This window comes from Sminthopsis crassicaudata, chromosome 1 (assembly GCF_048593235.1).
Source record: "Sminthopsis crassicaudata isolate SCR6 chromosome 1, ASM4859323v1, whole genome shotgun sequence".
In the NCBI taxonomy this organism is placed as follows: domain Eukaryota; kingdom Metazoa; phylum Chordata; class Mammalia; order Dasyuromorphia; family Dasyuridae; genus Sminthopsis; species Sminthopsis crassicaudata.
In genome coordinates, this window is record NC_133617.1 from 664,804,567 (window position 1) to 664,830,154 (window position 25,588).

Consider the following 25,588-nt stretch of genomic DNA (forward strand, 5'->3'; position numbering starts at 1 on the left):
TCCTGACACTAAAGCAGTATAGATGGATGGAGCACAGAACCCTTTGCTTCTACCTTGCCAAGTGTCCCCTGACCTTGAGCGCCCTGTTCAAGGACGTCTCCCCTGGTCTTCTGTTCTCCCCTTTGTCTCCACCTCTTCACACTTTTTGCCATCCTTCGAGGCTGAGTCCAAATCCTGGAGAGCCTTCTTCACTGTAGGATCCCAACCTACACTGCTTTCCCCAAGGTCCCCTGTGACCTTGACCAGAACTAGCATAAGCATAACGGTTCACATTTATATATAGCAAAGAAAGAATGAAACAAACTTTTATTGAGCGCCAGCTTTGTGCCAGGAACATGTGCTGAGTGCTAGGGCTACAAATGAAAGAGTTCCTGCCCTCAAGAAGCTTGCATTTTAATATGGGGAAGATCGAACACGAATGGGGGCTGAGAAGCATGGGAAATGTTTATCCTGGAGTGGGAGAGTTTTTAAGGTTTAGAGAAAGTCAGCAACTGAGGAGGAGGTGGGGAAAGGAGGTAGGATAATCTGGTTCCCTCCACAAATGGAGGCTCCAGGAAAAACTCCAGTGACAGGAGGGGAATGGGTCTTGTGGAGCTATACCAGGCTGAGGAGGCTGCAGAGATAGTAGATTGATGGTGAGATAACCCCCGGGGCCGAAGGAAATTCTAGGATGAATCAGCAGAAGAGGAGACAATGTTTTGAAGTTCAGCGTAAGTAAAGAACAGGGTAAAGAATATATAGCCTCTTAGAGTTGACAAAAATTAATGTTCCTATTTGTTTCCCACGTGGTGGTTTTGTCTCTCCAGATTGGAAGCTTCTTAAGAGCAGGGATGTCTTTGGCCCCTTGGGCGATAATTTGGGAGTTCACATCTTCTTGGGGATTCTTATGGGCCCTAAAGGCAATATAAATTATCAGTCTGATGTGGCAATCAAAAAAACTAACCTGATGTTAGTGGGTGTTAATGAAAGTAGAGTGGAAAGGGGGAGGCATTAATTTAATATTTATTAAGTATGTACTAAGAGCCAGGCACTATGCTAGGAATATAAAGAAAGAAAATCTCTACCCTCAAGGACCTTCCATTCTATTGGGAAGAAACAATATATAAAAAGCATAATTTGGTGGGGGGGCAGCTAGATGGCTCAGTGTATAGAGTGCCAGGCCTGGAATCAGGAGTTCTCATCTTACAGAATTCAAATCTGGCCTCTCAGACACATCCTAGCTAAGTGAGCCTGGACAAGTCACTTAACCCTGATTACCTCAGTTTCCTCATCTGTAAAATGAGCTGAAGAAGGAAATGGCAGACCTCTCCAGTATCTTTGCCAAGAAAACTCCAGTGGGGTCACGAAGAGTTGGATATGACTGAAATGACTCAAAAATATCAAAATAATTAGGAGACTTGAGTAGAAAGTGGCACTTGAACCGACTCTTGAAGGGGTTCCAAGAAGTCCAGGTGAGAACATTCCACTCAAGGAGTGACTGTTCTTCAAAGTCACAACAAAAGAAAATGGAATGTCAAGTATGGAAAACAGTCCAGAGGCCAGGCTGTCCTAGAATGGGTGAGGAGGGGAAGATATATTGGGGCCAGATTGTGAAGGACTTTAAATGCCAAACAGAAAAGTTTGTGTCTTCTCTTAAGGCTTAAAGGGGGATCACTAAAGTTTCTTGGCTGTGATTTGAGATCTTTTTGATAGCTATGTGGAAATTGGATTGGAAAGGGGAGAGATTGTATACTCAAGGAGACCAATTGAAAAGCTATTGCAATACTCAAGGCAAGGGGTGACGAGGACCTCGTTAGGGCAGTAACCATGGAGTGGAGCTAAAGAGATGATTTGAGAGCTGTGTCACAGTTAGATTTGAGGATTGTTTGGAGAAAGAAAGAGAAATGTTGAGGATGGTTCCCCAAATTTGATCCCAAGCACCAGGAGAATAGAAAGAGGGAAGTTTGGAGAAGGGTAGGTTTAAGGGAAAAGATGCTTAATCCTGCTTTGGAGACATGGCTGCCTGTAGATGATATTATTTTGGAGATGTCCAACAGACAGCGTATTAGACACAGAGGACTAGAAGTTCAAGGAAAGAGAAAGGTTCAGGAGGCATTTACATCCATTGGAAATTGATGACAGCCCAAGGGAAAAAGTGTAGCTGGAGGATCTCAGAAATAGCTTCTTAAATTTTCCTTTCTTTTTTTAGGGATGGAGGGAGAACAACCTATGGCTACAACCGTCTCCCTCCTCCACACACCCCTCCTCTTCTCCAAGTTGGGAAAAATAAATAGAGCCTGCCTGCCCCATTGGATTGGCATTGCCACCCACCGTTCTGTGTCCACTCAGGCCAGGAGGCAACTAGCCATAAATGCAGATGGCCCTGGGCTACTTTGGGAGGTACCATGGCTCTTAAATAGAACAGCATCTCTGAGGGCCTCCAAGTGCTATCCCAACAGGGACACTCTGGCTTTTCATCCTTCTCCAAGGCTTCTGAGAATTCCCCTTGGGGCCAGCCTAGCACTGATGCTGGGGCTTTGCATACTGAAGGGGAACCCAAGTTGAAACAGCTTTATCTGACCTATTCAGTGGATACTATTGCTTCTGAAAATGCAAAATGAACACTCTAGAGTTTCACAGATGTAGTTCCTGTCTATTTTTTTCTTCCTATGAGATTCTCAGTCCATTTTATTGATAATCTACAATGGGTGTACCAGGTATTTGAACTGATTTATTGATTCAGTTGCCTGGCCATCCAACTTTATATCATATTCTGGCCCCTAGGCATTTTTTCATCTCTTCCCGCCTCCCCTAATATTCTGGGGCTTGATGTAATCAATACAATACAATATTATTCACAAACAGGAACATTAGAGGAACTCACTGTCTACTTTTATTCTTTATAGGACAACTGACAAATACCTTTGGTGAGCATCTCTCTTATACTTTATGCTCTGATGTTAGTTATTGAAATGTTTATAAATGGTCTCTCTGATTTCATTCATCAAGGAATATTGTATTATCTTAATTGTGAGAGACTCTTCATTGGAAGAGAGCCCTTAGTGGTAGTATTTTAATCTGTGAAGTCAAAGGCTTCTTTTTTGTCAAAAACCCCTAAAACAAACAAACAAACCACTATATGTAGTGGAACCTTATTTACTTTGTAGCTTTAAGGCAATTGGCTGAATGTAAGGATATATGATGGACTGTAGGAAATGTTTTGTGAATACTGACAGGTTCAGTTTTAGGGTTCCCAAAACATAAGTATAGATCACTCCAGTAAGGGCCTGCAAAGGCCTTGTAGTGGTAGGGGGATTCTTCTACTTTGGGCTCATTCTATTTGGTTCTTCCTCGTGATTTGAGGGACCAGGTATACATTGGGTGTGAGTGTTACTCGAGGAGTCTACACAAAGTGATAGTGAAGATGGTCTAGAAGCGAGAAAGAGGGACCCTGGCCTCTGAGGCCTGTAAAATGATGATCGATGATCCTTTCCAATGGCTACAGCCTGCATCATTTATCAGAGATTTTTTCCAGATTAGATGCATGTGACTCTTACCTCATAACCATCTCAGCCCCTCACTTGGTAGGTAAAGTGGAGGAGTAACACCTCAGTCAGGAGTCACCAGTGAATCTCACAGGTATTTCAATCCCAAGTGTGAGCCTTAGGAGTCAGGCTCCTGGTTCTGGGAAATGCAGGACCACTTCATTCAGGGGGAATTACTCATGCTGAGACCTTTGCATTTCTGGGTCTCCTTCGGGCATCTCCGCTCCCTTCTTTTTTTCTTTTCTTTTCTTTTTTTTTTTTTTTTTTTTTTTGCTGAAGCAATTGGGGTTAAGTGACTTGCCCAGGGTCACACAGCCAGGAAGAGTTAAGTGTCTGAGACCAGGTCCTCCTGACTTCAGGGCTGATACTCTATTCACTGAACCACCTAGTTGCCCCCACTCCCTTTTTTTCTTTAAAGAACTGGATGCACTGCTGAGGCTTTGGCAGCCTGGGAGCTGCTGCAGGAGAGCTCTATTGGGCCTTAAGTGTCTGGCCTAGTGCAGAGCTCTAGCCCTGCAATGGCGGGGCTTGGGGGGGGGGGGGGCCTGTCTAAGGGCAGAAAAGGCCAAGGGGCAGGTGCTTAGTGAAGGCACTGATCAAATTTTCTCTGAGTGTATCCAAGCTTTTGCAGTGGGCACAGAAATTCCCTGGTTGTTCCAGGGCCCTCTGAAGCAAACATCTGCTTTGTCTGAAGGCTGGATTTGCACTAAACGGCTCCATTACAATGAGTTAAGGCAAGGAGAGGAGCTTGGCTTTGGCAAAAAGGGAAAACATGAGCTTGGGCTGCTCTCTGATTGCTTTCTGGTACGTTATTTGCCCTTTCTTCTCCAGAAGGCCTTGACACTATAACATGCAAATTGAATCAAATTGGATTTTAGGGAGGGAGATTTCACTCTCACTTTCCGTTCCAGAGCATCTGAGTCCAGTGGCCAGACAGAGATCCTGTATGGCAGGCAGGAGACGGGCCTGGAGCCAAGTCCCAGAGGTCTCAGTTTGACTGAGGCAACGTCTAATCAGTGATTAAGGCTGGGTAGGAAAAGGGGCAGAGGCTGGCCTCTTATTATACCTAGACCAAAAAGAAAAGAAAATCCAAAGTGGGAAGAGAAGACTTCAGGGTTTGCTATTTACATTTACTCTGAGCCAATCAGGGCTCAAATGGTGACCAAAATCACTTGGATGTCATGGCACCACCTCCATGATGTCATGGTTTTCTTCAAGAATGAAGGACAAACAGGAATCTCTGGGATTGAGCTGCCCCACTGGGGACACAACTGAACCATCTGGACCTCACAGAATGTTCTCTCTTGCTCACTCTCTTCCTTTTCCTCTTTCCTCTATTTTCTATCCTCCCTCCCTTCGTTCCTTCGTTCCTTCCTCCCTTCTTCCTCTTTCCATCTCTTCCTTCCTGGGGTATCCTGCCCTTACCTGCCTATATGTCCGTTTTTATTTTATTTTTTGAGGGCTGAAATCTTGCAAAATATCTTAGAATTTAGCGGCTTCATTTCTTTCTTGAGGATCATGCCTTAAACCCTCGTTGGTTGGTTTTTACGTGGTGACACAGTGAATGAAGGGTAATAGGCATTCCCTGGAGCAAGTTTGGCGTTCAGTGTGTTCGGATATGAATACGTCCATATTGAAAGAGGAATGTACTGTGTTCATTTGTCTTTTGCACCTTAGGAATTTTTTGAAGATGAACTTCTTTGAATTTGGTATAGATTGTGTTTAGGCATCTCTTCATTAAAACAAAAGCTAGAATAGAATATGTAATTGTGCCCTTTGGGTTATCTTTTAAAGTCATACATAAGGTTAACCTTCGAATATAAGAGAACAGTATTCTATTTTACATAATAAAAGATAATAGACATAATTTGAAAGTTTTCAAAGTTCGGTGGCCCGTGTTGGGGATAGGGAGGGTGATATTAGCCATATTTTTATTTTGCTATCTTCCATTCTGTGAAATATATTATAAAAATATGACCATCTTTTCAACATGGATATTCTTTCAGGAATCCTATATGTTCAAAATTTTGGAATGCCTTGATCTCTGAAGAATCAAAATTTTTTTAAAACCCTGGGGCAAATGAGAAGTAGGTAGTGGACAAAAAGTATGCCCATTTCCATTAAAGAAATGGTATAAAAAGGAAAACTATGATAGTTATGTATCAACTCTCAGAGAATAAGAGAAAGAGCACAAATGATGGCCTGGTACCTACAAAATGTAAAAGCATAAAAAGGTCTGTAGCACACTGGGTAACTTTGTGGAAAATCTCTGAAAGATCAGGGGAAAAAATTATAGAGGAAGAGAAGGTAGAGATAGGTTACAAGTGCCCTGGTGGATGAGATCATGGATTGATTGAAGAGTGGAGGGAATAGCAAAAAAAATTTTACAATTAAGGAACCAGAGCCATATTGCCAGCAGATGGCCAAAAGAAGCAACTCATTTGAAGATTTTCACTTATGTCATTTCCAAAACAAACTTGCTGTTTATATATTAAACCTGCTTGTTGGTTTCCTCATAAAATATTTTTTCAAATATGTGTGTGTGTTTTATATGTATGTGTATGTGTGTATACATAGATATATAATATGCACACACACAAATACAAACAAAACCCTGATTTCAAATATGCAAATACTCACATTGGCCATATTTTTAAAATGTGCATCTCATTCTTCATCTTGAATCCATCTCCTTTCTTTCTGCTAAAAGATGGTGGAAGAATTTTTGTTTAGCCTGGAGAAGAGAAGATTTAGGGAAGACTAGAGAGTTTGGGGAGTAATCTTTGAAGAGTTTTAATGTGTAAGACTAAATTTCAGGGGCTAGAGCTCACAGAAAGTAGGAATTGCTGAGACAGATTTCAGCTCAGTGTAAAGAAAGTCTTCCTAGCCATCAGAGCTGTGACTTCAAGAAAGGAGTGGGAGGAGTTGTCTTTTCATAAATCCTTTCTTGAGAGGAAGGGGACCATTGGTGTGGAACATTTACATATTGTCAGGTTTTTTTTTTTTACTGTATTGATCATTTTTGCTATTTTTTTCCCCTTCTTCCTTTTTTTTTTTAATTTAAAGAATATATTATAATAAGGTATAGCTCCCAAGGAAAGAGGGAAAGATATGTGGTTAAGGTAAAAACAAAAAAAGAGCAATAAAATTATTCTTAAAAAAAAAAAAAAAAGGAAAGGAAAAAGAGTTAGATTGTAGCAGAATAAGTTGGGGGACAGAGGGCTACCCAGAGAGTCAGGAGACTATATTCTTTTCCCAGAACCAACTTATTTGACTCTAGACAAGTCATGTAGAGAAACAGGTTCTTCTATCAAATATCCATTAGATTATAAGATATGCTAAAAAAAAATTAATGTTGCAAAATTGCAAGCTGTAAATTTGCAACATTAAATTTTTTTTTAGCATATCTTATTATCTTTTGGGTTTTTTTTTTACATCATCAGAATCACCACTCAGTATTCCTCCTCTCTTGCCTCTCAGAGAGCTCTTTATAATGAATAATACTTTTTAAAGGAAAAAAAAAAAAGAGGAAGAAACACAAAAAATTAGCAAAACCAAAGACTATAACAAAAAAAGTCTGAAAACACCCTTCTTATAGATCTCACACTTGTAAAGAGGAGTGGCCGGTGTTTTTTTATATCTCTTCTTTAGGGTGTCTTTTAGTTTTTGTGATTTTGCCACACTATTTGTTGTTTCCATTGTTTGTGATCACAGGGCCCTGTTTTTTGTTTGTTGTTTTGTTTTGTTGTTTGTTTTCTGGGCCCTTCTTCCTTCACTAGGCAGGTTCGTGTGACTCTTCCCATCCTTCTAGGCATTCATCATTTCCCTCATTTTTACGGCACAGTAGGATGCTCTTGTGCCCCACTTATCGTACCCCACTTTGCTTAGTCATCCCCCTGCGGTGGCTTCTGTGTGGTCTTCGGAGGGCCTTTGGCAGCGGCGGTGGGTCGGGTTGAGGGTCTTCTCCCGGCCTCTTGTGAGATGGGGATTGTTTTTGACTAGGTGGGCCTGGATGAGGCCTGGGAACTTTGTCCCAGCTACGGTTCCCCTGACACCATGTGCACTCCTGAAGAGACGGCGCTGCTGCAAGCGGAAGAAGCTTTCTCGGCCGTGCTTGACCGCATTGACACCCTTATCTTCGAGCCTTTGCTTCTGACCAGTGAGTCCTGAGGGAGGGGAGGGAGAAGGAAAGTGATTGGAAAGGGTCCCATTTGGCTTTGGTCAATGAACTTGAGCACCCTGCTTCTGCCTGATAAACCTGTTATGTATCCCCTTGTCCAGCCCGACTCAAACCCAAATCTACTAGAGCCTTTCAGGGAAGTATTCTTTCAATCGATTAATCAATAAATATTTCTTAAGTGCCTACTGTATGCAGACAGTGGGAATATAAAGACAATGAAATATTGCCAATCTACATGAACTACTCACTGAATAATTTAACTCAAATATTTATTAATTATTTTCTTGTAGTATGTGGAGAGTGCTAGACTTAGATGCAGTCTATCATAGTCAAGAAAGCATCTATAGCAATGACATCAAAGATTTTTTAAGTATTAATAATAATAATAATATAATGCATGGGATTCATTTTTGCAAACTGCTTTTGTAAGCGTATTATCTCATTGCATCCTCACATTGTCCTTCCCATCATCCTCTTCCCCTAGTGCTCAGTGCATCTCTTCAGACTCAAGATAATCTGTGGGTTTGTATCCACTTCAAATTATAGCTCGTGAGCCCCCATTACTGTTTTTACGTTTATTAATCAGTTGCTGTACATAAAGGAGTAAAAACAAAGGCATTTAATAAAATAGATAATAAGAATGCTAATAATAATAACGTTAATAATAACTGGGTTATACTCTTCCACAAATATGCAAACCACCATGTAAACAATAAACACACATAGTAATGAGGGAAAGGAAAGGGGGAACCCCATTTCTTGGCACATAGGTAATCCCATGAGGCGCAATGTCCCCTGTAAATGAATTTACGGGCCCGAAAACCTAGATTGATAAATAAAAGGTTTATTGTAGGAATTTGGAAGTAAAGCTCAGTTAGAAAGACGCCAGGGCCAGAGGTGGCCGCTGGGCGGGCAGGAACCCTTACATGGCTGGAAGGATACCATGTGTTGGCTGGGAGGGCTCCTGCCAAGAGAGGGCTCCGACTTGGCCCTTTTTATACCTAGAAGATGATGGGCGGTACCCCTAAGTTCTCGGTGGGCTTTTCAGTTAGCTCAGATCAGATGGGGGCTGGGGGAAGCTGAGGTGATAATGGGGCTGGACCCGGATATTCAAAGGGTGTCTTTGACCAGAATTTGTGAATCAAGGTCACCCATGGGCTGGGCAATTAGGAATCTTAAAGGGACCCCAACCCCCATCAATAGGAAACAGCTGTGGCCAGGGAAACACATAGGAAGGAAGAGGGACTAAACATTCACAGAACACTTGCTGTGTGCCAGTCACTGTGCTGAGTGCTTTAAAAATATGACCTTGTCTGATTCTCACGACCACCCTTCAAAGGGGCAGCTATTATTTCCATTTTATAACTGAGGCAACCTGAGGCAAACATAGGATAAGGAGCTTACTGTGCCTCAAACAGGGAATGTCTGAGGCTGAATTTGAATTCAGGGTTTTGTGACTCTTGGCCTATATACTATCCCCTGCATCACTTAGCTAAGGGCACAGTCATAGAGTACCCCATATGTGGAGGGGAAATGCATCTCTGCTGCTTTGGACCCAGCACTGGCTGGCCATTGTCTCCAGTGTGATGGGCGCTGGTCTCTGTTGGTGCCACCTGTCCACTCCTGAGGCTGGGGAAAACCCTGAGCCTTTGGACTTTTTCTTTACCATAAGGAGACCCTACAGTTTTAAATCCTAGGCTTCATAACAGATATTCCTTCTCCAAAAGGAGATTCGTTGCCCTAGGAGCCAGGATTCCAGAATTTAGCCTCCGGGCCTTTGAGGCTTTAAGATTATTTCTTTTAGCCTGTGGGCCTGATCACCAAGGACAGAGATAGAAGCCTTATTCTGACACAGGAATGGAGGTTCCTCTTAGTCTTCAATTTGTTTCTGACTCTCTGACTCTCCAGAGCTTATCATTTGCGGGCTGTCTTTCCAACAAACTGCTAAGTGCCCCTAGGCATTTGTGGGGAGTGGGTGGTACCCTCAAAGGTTTTCTCTGCCTTAAGATTCTTTTGTCTCCTGGAGATGAATGGGAGCAGCTGAGGAACAAAAGTGACGCTAAAGGGACAAGGCCATTGTTTTCTGCCTGCTTGGACCTATTCATATTTGTTTGTGTCTTGGTTCCATCCTGTAGGATGAGGACCATGTCTGACCCCAAGTCAGAAGGCCCGAGTTCAAATTCTTCTTCTAACCCTTCCTAGCAGTGTCATCTTCTGCAAGTCACAGGGATTTAGCATTTGATACACTCTGAAGTTTTTACTTCTGTAAAATGGTCCTTGTAACACTACATCAGAGGGTCTTTTTTTGTTTTATCTTTTGGGTAATAAAAGGCCCTAATTTCCCCATCTATGAAAAGGGTCTGGCCCTTGTGGCAAAGACTATGATTTAATTAAATTTAATAAGCATTTCCACTGTGTATCAGAAGCTACTTTCAACTTGGAGACTTCTTCCTGGGGGTCCTGGGAGGTGCTCAGAGCCACACAATCGGTGTGGGCCTTCCTGACTCAAGTCTGCTTTCTACACTCTTCCATTAATAGCTACAATAACTAACAGTCCCTTTCATGCGTCCTGAGCTTTTGCAGTGTACAAATAACTTTTTGAACTTGACCACATCCAGGGAGGTATCTAGGGCAGGTGCCATCCTCATGTTCTCGAGTCCCAGAGGGGTTTAGTTACTAGTCAAAAATCACACAGCAAGCAGCAGATCAAGGCCTGGATTACCCCTCTCTCGAGACCCAACTTAGTTGTGCCCTGCCAGATTCTCTCCTTTGCTTTGAGCTTGCCCATTCCTAAAAGCTCAAATGCGTGGAAAGAGACTTGGCTTCTTGCCCTAGCTCAGTCATCAGCCTGATGTGATTCTTGGAGAACTGCATAAGCCTTAGAGCAGAGAATTCAGTCTGATTCCAGAAGCATTTATTTAATTGTGTGCCAGACAGTGTTTGAGGTGCCAAGGATACTGCCCTCAGGGAGCTTACTTGCTACTTGGGGAAACGGCCAATACACAAGTGAATAAACACAAGGTATATAAGACAGATGCAAAAATGAATACGAAGTAATTTGGGCGTCAGAGTGGACAAGCTCTACCAATCCGCAAAGACCTCCTGGACGAGGTGGGTATGGGACTCTAGGAGACAGGTGAGAAGGAAGAGTGTTACAGGAGGGGAGACGGCCCCTCTAAGGCTGAGAGCTTGGAGAAGGAAGGCTGCTCCGTGGCTATCATGGCGACGTTGGGCAAGTGCTTTACATCTCTCTGAGCCCCACTTTCCTCATCTGTCAAATGAGGGGTTTGGCCTCTAAAGTTCCTTGAAGCCCTTTATCTATGGTCCTACTGGGATGCAAACAGATGCCTGGATAAAATGGTGAGTTTATGAAAGGAGATATGTGAAATCAGTCAGAAAAGACCTAAGAAGGGCTAATATAACTACAATATAATGTAATACAATACAACATGATGTAATGTAACAATACATACTAATACATGATACAATAAAATATAATACAACATAACATAGCATAAAATAGCACTTTTAATACATAACATAATACACTCTATAGCAGCTAGGTGACTCAGTAGATGCGGGGCCTGAAGTCAGGAAAATTTATCTTGAATTCAAATCTAGCCTCAGATATTAATAGCAATAATGTCACAGTGGGCAAGTGACTTAACCCCGTTTGCCTCAGTTTCCTTAACTGTAAAATAGAGATGGACATGGTAAACCCTTCTTGTATCTCTGCCAAGAAAATCCCCCCAAATGGGGTCATGAGAAATCGGAGACCACCCAAACCACCGAGTCCAACAAATAAATCACATGATATGATATCATGTTATCTGTGTATTTTTGTATTATTATTATATTATATATATTATGTCTATTATGTTATAGTAGAAGTGATATTGGATATTATAAAGTATATAATAGGGATTTGGGTGACTCCTCCCTTTCTTCTCTGGCTCCTCACCACTGTCTATCTCCTTTCCTTCCTTTCCACTAAACCACAACTCAGCTCTAATTAATCTCTTACCTGCCACAGGTAGGTACACCTCAAACACGCGAGGGGGTTTATTCAGATTATCTAAAGTCGGTCAAGGGGCGCGGAGGCAGGCTCAATCTGCCCCCGAGAGCCGGTCGGTGACTGTGGGGCATTTCTGTCTCGGACATGGCCAAGCCTGCGGATTAGAACCTGATTGATTGTTTTGTGGACTGGGAGAAAACGTAATGCCGACGAACTTAACGGCGTCCCGCTGTCCTCGTTAGCGAGCTTTGACAGCGTCTCCCTGCAAAGCGCCAGCCATCCCGCCTGGTCCGCTCTGCCGTAGTGCACGGGGGTGTGCGCGCAGGTGTGGGGGAGCGAGAGGAGAAGGGGCTCCTGGGCATCCCCGGTTCTGGGGGCCGCCCGCGCCGGTTCTGGGAGCCAGGCCGCGCCGGTTCTGGGGGCCGGCACGCGCCGGTTCTGGGGGGGCCCAGCCGCGCCGGTTCTGGGGGCCGGCCCGCGCCGGTTCTGGGGGGGCCCAGCCCGCGCCGGTTCTGGGGGCCGGCCCGCGCCGGTTCTGGGGGGGACCAGCCCGCGCCGGTTCTGGGGGCCGCCCGCGCCGGTTCTGGGGGCCGGCCCGCGCCGGTTCTGGGAGCCAGCCGCCCGCGCCGGTTCTGGGGGCCGCCCGCGCCGGTTCTGGGGGCCGCCCGCGCCGGTTCTGGGGGCCGGCCCGCGCCGGTTCTGGGGGCCGCCCGCGCCGGTTCTGGGAGCCAGGCCGCGCCGGTTCTGGGGGCCGGCCCGCGCCGGTTCTGGGGGCCGGCCGCGCCGGTGGGTGAGCCCCGTTTTCTCTTTGTCCCAGGGGAGCCTTCGCACTGGAAGGAGCGGGAGTGCGTGCAGCTGCTGCAGAAGCTCACGGAGCGGGGCCGGCACCTGAGGGAGCTGACCCAGGCCAGCCTGAGAACGCTGAGGCAGAGGCTGCGCTCCCCGGCCACCTTCAGCCTGCGCTCCGTGCACCTCCTCCACCGGCCGGACCTGTTCCTGGAGGCCTACCGCCAGTGAGTGCCGCGCTCCCGCAGTCTGCTTCCCCGCAGCCCGGGCCCTGCTCAGGATCGGGCTTTCTAAATGCACGAGTGAAGGAGGACTGCCACAGAAATTACACTGAAAGAGTTGTTAAAGGCCTAAGAACGGCTCGGACCCTCGGTTAAAAGCCCTGAGACGAGAAGCCTGAACGACCCGAGGGTGCTTTGAGGCTGTTCTGGGAGAGTCTGGAGGAGTGGGGGGGAGGGTTGTACTGGGGGGACTTTTGCGGGCCCTGTTCTCGGAGCCCCTAGGAAGGTAGGGGAGGGAGCATAGAGCGGACAGGACAAAAGTCAGCTAAAAATGGAGGAAACAAAAAAGAGCCGCTCCCGCTGTTCTCTGGGTCTGTGCCGCCTGGGTTTGCTCAGGGCCGGGGCTTTGCCCCATGGACTGCCCGTGACTGGTTTCCCTTGTTGGGGGGTGTGGGGGCGGGGAGGTCGGGCTTGAGCAGGCGGACAGGGAATCGATGTCCTCCCCTCCTGCCACACTGCTCCTGCAGGTATTTTGGGGCGTACACCAGCTGTGTGGTGGTGCAGATCTTTCAGAAGACCACCAGCAAGAAGAGGTGAGTGAAAGGAGGGAGTCGTGGGGTCGGGGCCTGCGGAGAGGCCTTGAACGCCAGGAGAAGTGGCCGAGTTCCCTGGCCCACTAGTAAATTACCCACTAAAGCCTATGGGAGGGAGTGGACAGAGTGGAGTCTAAGGAGCTGGGTTCAAATCCTGAATCTGCCCCCTAGAGACTGGGGAACAGAGAGGGATGGAGGAAGGTAAAAGCCAGAGGTTGCACTGTGGGGTTAATTTCTTCTCTGGTCCATGGGAGGACAGCGAGTTTTGGAGGAGTCAGAGGAAGGCACTGAAGCAGTTCCTGACCAGTGTGACCTTGGAGACGTCGGGAGCAGCGGCCCTGTCCCATGTCCTCTGCCAGCCCCTCACAGATCATGTGCAGCAGTATGTCCTTCTGCTGCTGAGACTCGCAGATGCTGTGGATGAGGTATTGCCTGGGAGGGGAGGCCCTGCTCTGAGGGAGACAGCCCCTCCCCCAGGGGTCTGAGAGGACAGATAGGGCCCCTGCTCCTATAGACACCCCCTCCCCCCAGGGAAAGCAGGAGGAGGAGAAAGGCATAAAACCATTTACAAATCACACAGAACTTTCAATACCTGGTTCATAAATTCTCAGAGCACTGGATTTGGAGACAAAATAAAGAAGCAATTATTCATGTTTAGCCTCTTCCTGCTCTAAATGTGATATATATATATATATATATATATTTTAAGTATATTTCTGTTTTCCTTAATATTTTATTCTGTTTTCATTTAATATTTTATTTTTCGGGGGAGCTAGGTGGGGCAGTGGATAGAGCACCAGCCCTGAATTCAGGAGGACCCGAGTTCAAATCTGGTCTCAGACACTTAACCCTTCCTAGCTGTGTGACCCTGGGCAAGTCACTTAACCCCAGCCTCAGGATAGGAAAAAAAAAAAAAAAGCCTTAGTATTTTATTTTTTCCAGTTCATGTAAAAACAATTTTTATTTTTTAACATTTCATTTTTAAAGCTTTGAGTTCCAAATTCTCTCCCTCCTCCTCCCCTCCCCCAAAAGCAAGCAATTTGATATAGGTTATATATGTGTAGTCATGCAAAACATTTCTATAATAGTCATGTTATGGAAGAAAACATAAATCCCCTTCCCCCAAAAAAACTCTCACAAAAGATAAAGAAGATAAAACGTCTAAATTGACACCCTCAGTTCTTTCTATGGTTATGGATAGCATTTTTCACCTTCAGAGTTGTCTTGAATTGTATTGCTGAAAATAGCAGTCTTTCACAACTGATCATCTTGAAATATTGCTGTTATTTTGTACACAATGTATTTCATTTTATATCAGCTCATATAAGTCTTTTTAGGTTTTTCTGAAAGCATTCTGCCCATTTAAATGTGATTTTTTTTTTTTTTTAAAGACACAAAGAGATAAAGTCTAGGAATTTTGGGATCTTTCAGATCAGAATCCAAGAGATTGGTTTCCAATTCTGTGTGCACTATGAAGTCTAGGGAGAAGGAAGGTCAGATATGTTGTATCATAGAATCACATAATTTCACAATTCCAAAACCTGAAGGAGTCCCAGGGGCCAGTTTTTTAGATCTGTACTGGACAAATGGCCATCCAACTTCTGAAAGACCTCTAGAGGTTGGGAAGTCACTGACACAGCCCATTCCACTTTTAGACAGCTTTTATTATTAGAAAATTCTTCCTTATTTATTTTGCGCTTAATATTTTAATTTATTTTTCCATTTACATGTAATGATAGTTTTCAAGATTCGTTTTTGCAAGATTTTTAGTTCCAAACTTCTCTCTTTCTCTCTCTCCCTTCCCTCTCCAAGACAGCAAGCAATCTGATATAGACCATACATATGTAATCATGTTAAACATGTTTCCATATTAGTCATGAAGATCTGAGTTGAAATCTCCTTTAAACTAGCTGTGTAATTGTGCAATCTTTCTTGGCCTCAGTTCCCTCATCTGTAATATAACAACAGCACCCACTTCATAAGGTTATTTATGTGAGGATCAGAAGAGAGATAACAAGTGCAGTGCTTTGCAAACTTAAGATAAATGCTAGCTCTTATGGCTGTGGTGCAGGACTCTCACTTGCCACTTTCCTCTGTTAGCATCACCCAGCCCGGGAGCTGGCTATCCAGGCTGCTGATGGCTTCGTGACCCTGCAGAGTTTAACCAGACAAGCCCTGGAGGAGGCTTCAGCCACCCAAGCTCTGTGGGGGATGCTGAGCAGCCGGCTGGTGGTGAGTGTGTCCAGCCTTCTCAGGGCCAAGACTTTTGGAGGAGGCAACAGGGAGGCTTTTAAGTCTTAAAGATCCTCTTGTATTTTATATTTTGGTTTTTATGCATCTGTTTAATTTTTATGTTCTAATACATGACCAATTTTTACAAAAGTACATATGAATATATATGTACTTTTATAAAAACTGGTCATGATATATATATATATATACTTTTTAAAAAGTATCTTGCACATTTCTATTCTCATTCAATAATTTCCAGATGTCCATCATATTTAACTTTTCTAAAGTTTATTCAGGACCTTGTATACTTTTGTGTTTTTTTAATGGTTAGATTTATCTAGAACTTAAAAGGGTTTCCCAATTTTTAAATGTATTTAGCTATTTCTCAATTCAATACCTCTATGGTAACTTGGAAATTACTTAAAGGTACAAAATGCTGTTTTTTTGTTAATATGTTTTAATTAAATGAATTTTTGCTATTGCCTCATCTGGAAAAAAAAAACAAAACTCTAGATTCCTCAATCTGCATTGATTGGCCCCCTTTCCCAGAATCCTCCCTGCCTCCTCCTCTCTTAGGCAGCAAGTAATCCAATGTAGATTAAACATGTATTGCACATCTTTCTTGGCATACTTTTAACCAACCCTAGTGTTTGAGCATTGGATTTTGTCCAGCTTTCTACTCGGCGCCAAGACTTGGAGGAGGGACAGGGCAAGTTTTACATTGAAAGTCCCAAAGGAAGCGTTAGTTTGTGGCAGGATGGAATTGGTGGGGAGAAGGAGACCAGGGTTGCTCCTGAATTTCATTGAATTCCCTTTCTACCAAGACCCTGTGCTCACCCCTTTCCCCCGCCTTTTCTAGGATGCCCTCTGCACAGCTGATCGGCGACTGCTTCAGGACAGCCAGGACGTGCCAGTGGTGGCCAGCCCAGTGCGAGCTGACCGAGTCCTCCTTTTCAATGACGTTCTTGTTCTACTGCAGGTAAGAAAGATGGTCTCAGAAAAGAGACCATCCCAGAGACAGTAGGGGAGTTAGCCTTTTGTTGGAGAGAGTATAGGAAAGATATAAGGGTAAGTACCTAGTCCTTCTAGGTAGGTAACCTATCCCGGTCAAAGTAGGGCCTGTGGCAAGAGAGCTGAGCATCTCTTTATAATACCTGAATTCTGATTCTGCCTCTGATAATTTCTAGTAGAACAGGAACCATCCTGTATTGATAGAGTTTACTCATTGGAATTTCTCTATGTCAATAAAGTTGAGGGCTGGTTTAAAAAAATTTTAAGGAATTTTAAAGCAAATTTAAAGGATTACATATTATGTGAATATGAATTACTATAAAAGCTTCTTTTCATTGCTTACTGGGCTTCCCAACAATAAAAATTACTTCTGTTAAGAGTGTTTAATATAGGAAAGAACTTTAGAAACCATTTTTTTCTGATCTCTCAGTTTACAAAGTAACCAAATCCCAGAAAAGCCGTGACACAAATTTCTTAATTCCAGATCAAATGTTCTGCCCTAGACTTTAGGATAACCTAGATTTATTCTTTTATTTTTTCCCATCTAATAGAACATTATTTTTCCAATTACATGTAAAGATAGTTTTCAACATTCATTTTTGTAAGATTTTGAGTTCCAAATTTTTTTTTCTCCCTCCCTTCTTTACCTCTCTCCTCCCCAAGACAGCAAGCAAACTGATGTAGCTTATACATGTACATTTGTTTACTGTGTGACCTTGAAAAAGTCCGTCTACTTTTCTGACTCTCAGTTTATTGATCTTTAAATGGGTATAATAATCCTAGGCCAATGAGATAATCCTTACTTCCCAGGGTTATTGGAAGGAAAGTGTTTTTCAAGCTCTAAAATGCCAGAGAAGCTTGGGGAAGTTCATGGGAGAAGAGGACATGGGAGAATCTCAGCACTGGATCGTAGTAATTCTAATGGCTCAGGCACATGTCTCACCACTCCCTCATGGGGTCAGTAAAGGGAGTGTTCCCAGCCTTATTTCCTAGAGGAGCATTTGGACTTGGGGTTCTCCACCCTGTGTCTGCCCATTGAGATGCTTCCATTCTCTCCTCATGCCTAGCTGAAAATGATCTCCACTCGGAGCTTCGTCCCACGTTCTGGGGTGATTTGTGAGCAGGCCCTACCTGACTGACTTAGCACAGAAGTCATTGCATCTCCATGGTTTGGGGCAGAGGGTTGCCCATAAGGCTGTGCGTGATCAATGTTTGTTCACTTTGTTGAAAGCTAGGGCTTGTCCAAGGTCATACAGCCCATCTGGGCTGGGGCTTGGACCTGGGCAGCTTGAGCTCCTGTTCCCATGATTTGTGCCTCCTTACTGTGCCCATTCCACCCATGGGAAAACTGAGGGCTGTAGAAGTCAGGTCACTTCCCACTGTATCATGCATGGGCTTATCAATGGCAGAGCCAGAACTATAAACCAGGTTTCCCGACAAGTGCACTTTGTAGTTGGAGCATCTCGGTGGCAGTGGATAGAGCACCAGGCCAGGAGTAAGGAAGACCTGAGTTCAGATCTAGTTGTGTGACCCAGGGTCACTTAATCTTGTCTGCCTCGGTTTCCTCATCTGTAAAAGTAACTAGAAAAAGAAATGGCAAACTACTCTAGTATCTCTGCCATGAAACCTTGAGTAGGGCTGACTGAAACATGTGAACAATGAAAAAGGGGGGATCTGGATAGGTGCTCATGGTCAGTGATGCTGTGTCTTGGTCTTTCAGGGTAACAGCTTCCAGACCTTTGACCTGAAGCTGGTCTGGGTGGATGCCAGCCCTGACAAGGTGCAGATCTCCAGCAGGTGAGTATTTCTTGTTGGAAGAGTGACTCGGCTTCCCCTCGCTTTCCTCTTCCGTAGTAGAGATGTTTTCAGGGAGTATCCCTAGTGCATAGAACACTCTCCTTCTATACCTCTGCCTCTGGCTTCCCCAGCCTCCTCGAAGCCTCACCTTCTGTAGGGAGCCTTTCCCACTTGTACTGAACCTTAGTTCTTTCCCTCTGACACTATCCCGATTGAGACTGGATGCACCTGTTTGTGCAGAGCTATTCACATGTTATCTCTCTGTCTCTCTCTTTTCCTCTCTCTGTCTCTGTCAATCTCTTTGTATCTCTCTCTCTCTCTCTCTCTCTCTCTCTCTCTCTCTCTCTCTCTCTCTCTCTCTCTCTCTGTTTCTCTTTCCCCCCATTAGATTTTGAGCTCCTTGAGATCAGGGACTAAATTTTTTTGGCTTTTGCCTTTCCTTGCATCCCATGATACCTGGCACATAGTAGGCCTTTAGTACAAATAATAGCTTCCATTTCTATTGCTTGTTTGTAGTTTACATAGTGCTCTGCTAACATCGAACCCGAGCTACTTCCTGGCTGTGTGATTTTGGGCAAAGCAGAGAATATATCTCTGACCTCAGTTTCTTTCTGAGAGGCCTGGAATAGGTGGTCTATAAAATCCTTTCTTACACTGAATCCTATACATATCTAAGGCAGGAAACCATTGTCTTTATCTCTTGACTTCAAATCCTGAGCTCTTTCCCCAAAGCAGTATGATGCTGATCCATGGTCAATGTTACTCAGCCTTCAATTTGTTTTCTTTTTCTTTCCTTTTTATTAACAGACAGCTAGGGGATATATTGGATACAGGCTGGGTTCAAATCCCACCTGAGGTACTTGCTAGCTGGAGGCAAATCACTAAACCTTTCTATGTGACTCAGTTTCCACATTGTAAAATCAGGGGTGATAATATCCCTCAAATGAGACAATATCTGTAAAGCGCTTAGCATAGTTCCTGGAACTTGTATATTTGTTAGTTTTCAAGGAGAATCAATGGCATCAAAGGCGACATCCTAACTTGTGTGAATTGGATTTAAGTGAGGAAGAGCTGCACAAAGTTGTCACTCTTTATACCCAGTGGCAGGCAGAAAGTCAGGATGACCATCGATGGCCCTGGGATGCTGTGGACCACACTGGTGTCTTACTTTGGCTGGCCAAGCTCCAATCTCCACATGGTGTAGAGTCATCTTCGTAGCCATGGGGACAGATTGATCTCTTCTGCTCATTCTTCCAGGGAAAGGCTTCTCTCTGCTAGCTCACCCACAGCTTTGGGTCTGCCCTTATTCTTCACCTTGTTAAGCTTCGCTGCCAAGATGGCTTACTGGGATGTGGCCACTGTGCGTGTTATAGCTTGTTGCAGCCAGAGGAACCGAGTGGACCAAAAGTGGACAAGCATTCCTGGAAAGGCTCAGCAAGCCTTCAGACCAGAAGTGCAAATCCTTCTGAACACCCCGTATGCCCACCCCACCTCCAGGACTGTAGTTAAAATGAGATAATATTTGTAAACACTTCGCAAGCATTAAAAACCCTACATCAATGCTGGTACTTTGCTTGTCTGATATATTAGTAGTAATTATAATAGCTCATTTCTGGAAGTGGGTAGTGTAAGTATTTTCAGACAGAGGAATTACACACAATCAGCTGCAGAATTGTTTTCATTCTACTACACTGTGGGATTATTATCATGGGCTGCTTATTGTAATTTCTATCCTCGGGTTCCAGATATGGGTTCCATGTCATCACACCTGAAGAAGAATTCTCTCTCTCTGCAAAGGATGCCCACAGCAAGGTGAGTAGGGAGGAGGTTGAATCCAGGAAAGCAGAAGGGTCACATCACTGAACCACAAGCATCCTTGTTCAGGTTATCTCTCTGTCCCTGTCGAGATTGCTCTAAGATTTGCAAAGCCCTGGTTATTGGTGATCTGATTTGGTCTCCAATGAATAAGTGGCTTGATTAAGCCTACTGGGTCTGAGGCAGGGTTTAACTCTTGGTAATCTTAATTCATAGTTTGAGGTGCATTATATACTCCACCACCTAGAAGTCCTAACACAGAGAAAGATTTGGAGACTTTCCACTCATTTGTCCAACCCAAGAAGGTTTCCTCATGGAGTGTCCTTTTAGCAGTGGTAGGAATGAAAAAAGTGAGATGACTTCCCTTCCCCGGCTTTTTTTCAACCCTTCCCAAACCTTTGAAACATCCATTATAGCTTTTCTCCTGCAGGCTTGTTGGCTGTCCAAGATGAATCGGGCCATCTGCCAGGCACTGAGTGAGAAGAGGGACATCCCTGTGCTGGAGCGGGACCAGAATCCGGAGGGGGACGAACCCCCTGACTCCCGCAGTTGCCTCTATACTTTTCGAACCGAGGACCGGCTCCGTCTTGCCACCTATGATGGCAGTTGGTCCTGGGGGAAGCCTCATGGAAAGTGAGTAACTAGGGGATGTACTTGAGAGCCAGATAAACTTATCTAGCCTAGCCCAACAAAAGGAAAATTTGATATAATATACTCAGCACGTTCTCTATACTCCTCCAAGGGAGAAGGAACAGACCCTCCCTAAAAAACAGTCCCTTCTACTTTGGGAGAGCTCTAGTCATTAGAACACAGGCTTCTGACACCAAATCTAGCATTCTTTTGCACGATGAACTTTATAACTGCCAGCTGTTGATTTTTTCCCTAAAATGACACACTTTTATCTGTGGTTCTCCTTGCTTCCATGCTCCTTGTCAGTGATACTAGGGACAAGCTGCTACTGTCCAGCAGTTAAGGAACAAGTGAAAGCACCATTCCGCCTTCTCTCCTGTCCCTGGCATTCAAATTGATTTTAATTTTTACTTGTCTGTATCACAGGGGCACCTTGAAGTGGCCAGATGGAAGAAATCATGTTGGTGATTTCCACCGGGGCTTGGAGCATGGGTGAGACCTGGTGGGATGCTGGGCGGGGAAGCCAAAGTGGCCGTCCTGGAAGGGGGCGATGAAACTTGGCTTCTGAGTCCTGAGGCCTCCTGGGCCAGACTGGCTCTCCTACAGGTGAAGGGGCCAGCTTGGACTTTGTGAAGGAGATGATAGAGTGCAGAGGAAGAGGGAATAATACCTTTTTAGAAAGGGAGTGGCAAGCCAAAATAGATTTGTTTTCTTGGGCTTTCATACTGGTTTGACCCTCTTGACTTTAGCCAAATCTCTTATCTCTAAAATGTAGATAAATAAGAGTTACCATCTAAGACTGTTGGGTACAAAGTGATCTTGTAATCATCGAAGTGTGATAAAGTGGGGCAGTGAATACAACTTGGGGCTTAGAATCAGGAGGGCTTATTTCCCTGAGTTCAATTCTGGCCTCTTTTACTAGCTTTGTGACTCTGGGCAAGTCTGTTAACCTTTGCCTCCAAACTGAGCTGAAGAAGGAAATGGCAAACCTCTGTAGTATATTTGTTAACGAACAAACCAACCAACCCTAAACAGGGTTATGAGGAGTTGGACACAACAGAAATTACTGAACAAGAAAGATAATTATAACAATAGCTCAAAGTATTTCAAAGTTTGCAAAATTGTGTGTATACATCTTATTAGAAATATAAACTGTTAATAATACATTTTTCCTGGATTTATAAATGTCATCACTATTATCATCATCATCATTATTGTCATTATGAATCCAGGAATTCTTCCTGCAGGAGGAAAGTTTTAGAAGCTGAATGGGGAAAAGGAAAAGGGTTAGGAAGCAGGAAATAGACAGGACCCCAGGTCTAATCTAGTCCTGGAGATAGGGGAGTGAAGAGGAGTCTGAGATTGCCACAGCCTTCATGCCCCATCTCTGATTGATTCCATAGGTTTGGGATCCTCCTGGTCCCTAATGGGACTGAAGACAAGTATGACTGTTACAAATGCCACTGGCGGGAGGGCCGGATGCAGGGCTATGGCATCTGTGAGTAAGTGATGATTCTGGGCTTTGGGGGAGGCAAGGACCAGACAGGGAAGGGATGAGGAGAAGAGAGGGACTGGGACCCACCACCCCTTTCTCTATGCAGGGTATAATGGAACAAACACCCAAGGCCAGCTCACATTATTCCAGATCTCTTTCCCCTCCATGATTGCCTGGTTCTATAAAATAAAAGGGCCTAACTAGATTAAACATTAAAAAAAATTTTTTTTTGTATTCGACTCCTTTCTAAGAATTAATAAATGAAAAAAATTACAACAAAACTAATTATATTACTATAAATAGGTAATTTCAAGTTCATAAATCCCTTGGAAGAGGGGATGGAGGAGTCTTGGGTTAAGCACTTGAACCAGATGGTTTCTAAATCTCAGATCCCTTTTAGTCCTGACATTCTGTGGTTCAAGGAATTCTCTTTCTAGATGTTTCTCTTCCTAAGCAGCAATGAATTTTGTAGATGGATTTTCTAGCCTCATTAGTTTCCTAAACAAGGGGAAAGGGCAGGAATATTTTTTTTGGAGAGGATGACCGCATCTTAGTTGGAAGGGACCTCAGAGCCAAGTTTGTCTAACTTGAACCTAAGCTTCCACCCCCTCTCCAAGAGGCAGTTGTCCTGCCTCTCTTTGGATAGCTCTCGAGATAGGGAACCTGCCACTTTATAAAATGGTCCATTCAAGTTTTAGACACCATGAATCATTAGGAAGTTCTTCCATATAGGATACTGAATAAATATAAATTTCATCGTCTCATAAATTCATGTCAAACCATCTCATAAGTTCTTCCTTCTGGAGCTAAAGAGAAGCAATCTGACATATAATAGGTCTTCATTTATTTGAAGAGAATAGTTATGTAACCTCTAAAGTCTTCCTAGCTTCTTCTACAAATCCTATGCCTTTGCCTGATCCACCCTGGGTTCTCGATGATCTCATTATCAGTAGCCATGACATCAGTACTATAATGGATGGCAGGAAGGAGTGGGCAGAACCCTGGTCAAGTGACATTGGAAGATTCTGGTAGAAAGTGGCCCAGATGTTCCTCCCTGTTTCCTGCCCAATTCTCAGGTAGTCAGGGGAGTTAAGACTTCTCTCTGTGTTTACTGACTGAGGAGGGCCAGCAGTATTAGCATTCACTCTGTGATGGGGGTCAGACCTCAGTCTGTAAGTGGGCACTGGGCTTATTCTCAGTGAACTGGCTTGAGTAGAAATGGTATGGGTGACCTTGGTATCTGGGCACCAGGTTCTGAGGTGTCTCAGCTACAGTCCTCATGTAGGGATGAGCCCCCCTTTAGGATGAGTTGACCAGCGTATCCTTCCTGGCATTTGCCAACCTACAAACCTCTCCTTCCCTTCCAGGTACGCCAATGAGTCTGTGTATAAAGGCTACTTCCGAGACAACATGCGACAGGGGTTTGGGATTCTGGAGAGCTTCCCTCAGGCCCCACAGCCCTTCAAGTTCATGGGACACTGGGACAGGGACAAGAAGAATGGCTATGGGGTCTGGGAGGACAAAGACAAGTAAGGGTCTTAGGGAGGGATTGAGGGTCCTCATGCTCACAGGGGCATCTCTCCTGGATTATTAGCAACCAATACATCCGTCTGTCACTGCCTTCTGGACAACATCTGGAGAAACAGTCCTTGTCTTTAGGGATGCCTTGTTTGAGGAAGAAAAACCATAGGGAGCCTGTAGACTAAGACCTCTATTCTTGTGAACCTGCTGCCCTGCGTAAAAACTCCTAGTCTGATGGGCAGACCAGGATACTCACAGAGAGAAAATAAGAGACCTTTGAAATTTATGATCTGCTCTATGGCTTTTTACAGCAACTGGAACCAGTTAAGGTATGGGAAGGTGACAAAGGGCGGAGATTTGCCTTTCAGACACATTGCTGAACAAATGCACAAGCATCTGCTTGGAGGGAAGTTCTTACTGGCTAGATTCCTTTTTCCCTCTAAACCAGAAAAGTCTGGCCTGAAGTCATCATGAAAGCAAAAATGAGAATCCGCAGCAATGGGAAAACAAAAGCACATGGTTTCAGTGGGAGGGTGTATGGAATTATAAATTGAGATTTATGTTAATGTGAGAACCAACTCTCTGAGAAGAATCTCACTGCTCTTTCCCCAATGCAGGAGTTCTCAATTTGGTGCTCATGAACTTGGTTTTAAGAAATCTTTTGAAATCTACATTTCACTATAATCTGTTTTCTTTGTAACACTGTATTTTATTCATTTTTAAAACCTGATCCTGAGATGTGATCCACATCTATGGCATTAAGGGGGTTAAGAAAGAGCCTCTGCTCTGGCTTCCTCACAAAGGATCTTCCTCTTCGTTTTCTTTACAAAAAAGGCATCCCCGCTTCCTTTGGTCAACAATAAACAAGGCGCCTTAGTTTGCATCAGGATCTAGCTTCCTGTTCTGACTCAGGGAATTCAATACATCCCTTATTTTGATTAAGTCTTCTACTCAAGGAAAATGTGATTTTCTAGCTCCATCAAGCATCTCAGATGAGGACACTTCTAAAACTGATTCGCATGAGAGGCAGAACACATGATATAATAATAGATAGGAGTCTGGTTTGTGTTCAAATCCTGTTTCAGATGCTACTTCATAAAATGAATGAGGTTGGGCTCAATGATTTCTAATGTCTCTTTCTGTCTTGAATTTATGATTCTAAGAACTGAATTCTCAATGTTTTCTGCTTCCATACTGGGAAAGTGAAAACTGGTGCTTAGAGCTCATCTCAGCAGGCAGCAGAGTATAGCAGAGAAAGGGCTAGAACTGGAGAAGCAGGGGCAGTAGTCCTTGGCTCTGCTATTGGGAATCCCTTCCCTTCTCTGATCCTCAGTCGCATCCTCTGTAAATGAGTGAGTCAGAGGACCTGGATTTGAATTCCAGCTCTGTTTAACCTCAGTTCCTTGCCCATAAAAGGAGGAGACTTGACTAGATGACGTTGGAAGTCCTCTCTGTCATTAAGCATATGAGCCCTTACCAGATAACTGTTCCACTTTAATCCTGTGATGAAACTTTTCTAAGCCACATGGTTTCTCCACTAGAAAAGAGGGAAGTACCTTCAAAATGGCCATTTCTCAGAGATTAACTCCAAAGGGTGAGAGAAAACTGAGATCTTCTGAGTGCTGTCATGATATGGTGACATGTCATGTATGATGTCATATCATGATATATGATTGCTCCACCCCACCCTTGTCATGATCCTCTTCAGAATGCAGTACAAACAACTGGGTCCCAGAAAGATGAAGGCATTCGTTCCAGGTCACACTGA

General features: G+C 44.1%; 1 protein-coding gene across 2 annotated transcripts in view; it reads left to right on the forward strand.

Moving 5' to 3' along the window:
- The window catches only part of ALS2CL (ALS2 C-terminal like), a 62,340-nt gene that overhangs the window by 14,132 nt on the left and 22,620 nt on the right, over positions 1 to 25,588 (forward strand). For both annotated transcript variants that reach the window (XM_074260782.1, XM_074260869.1), the window contains exons 2-13: positions 7,527 to 7,683; positions 12,537 to 12,732; positions 13,254 to 13,319; positions 13,579 to 13,744; positions 15,420 to 15,551; positions 16,411 to 16,530; positions 18,283 to 18,359; positions 20,105 to 20,171; positions 20,605 to 20,807; positions 21,231 to 21,296; positions 22,208 to 22,306; positions 23,667 to 23,828. In XM_074260782.1, the coding sequence (XP_074116883.1) occupies positions 7,581 to 7,683; positions 12,537 to 12,732; positions 13,254 to 13,319; positions 13,579 to 13,744; positions 15,420 to 15,551; positions 16,411 to 16,530; positions 18,283 to 18,359; positions 20,105 to 20,171; positions 20,605 to 20,807; positions 21,231 to 21,296; positions 22,208 to 22,306; positions 23,667 to 23,828 (1,457 nt within the window). In that variant the 5' untranslated portion in view covers positions 7,527 to 7,580. The remainder of the gene's footprint in view (positions 1 to 7,526; positions 7,684 to 12,536; positions 12,733 to 13,253; positions 13,320 to 13,578; positions 13,745 to 15,419; positions 15,552 to 16,410; positions 16,531 to 18,282; positions 18,360 to 20,104; positions 20,172 to 20,604; positions 20,808 to 21,230; positions 21,297 to 22,207; positions 22,307 to 23,666; positions 23,829 to 25,588) is intronic.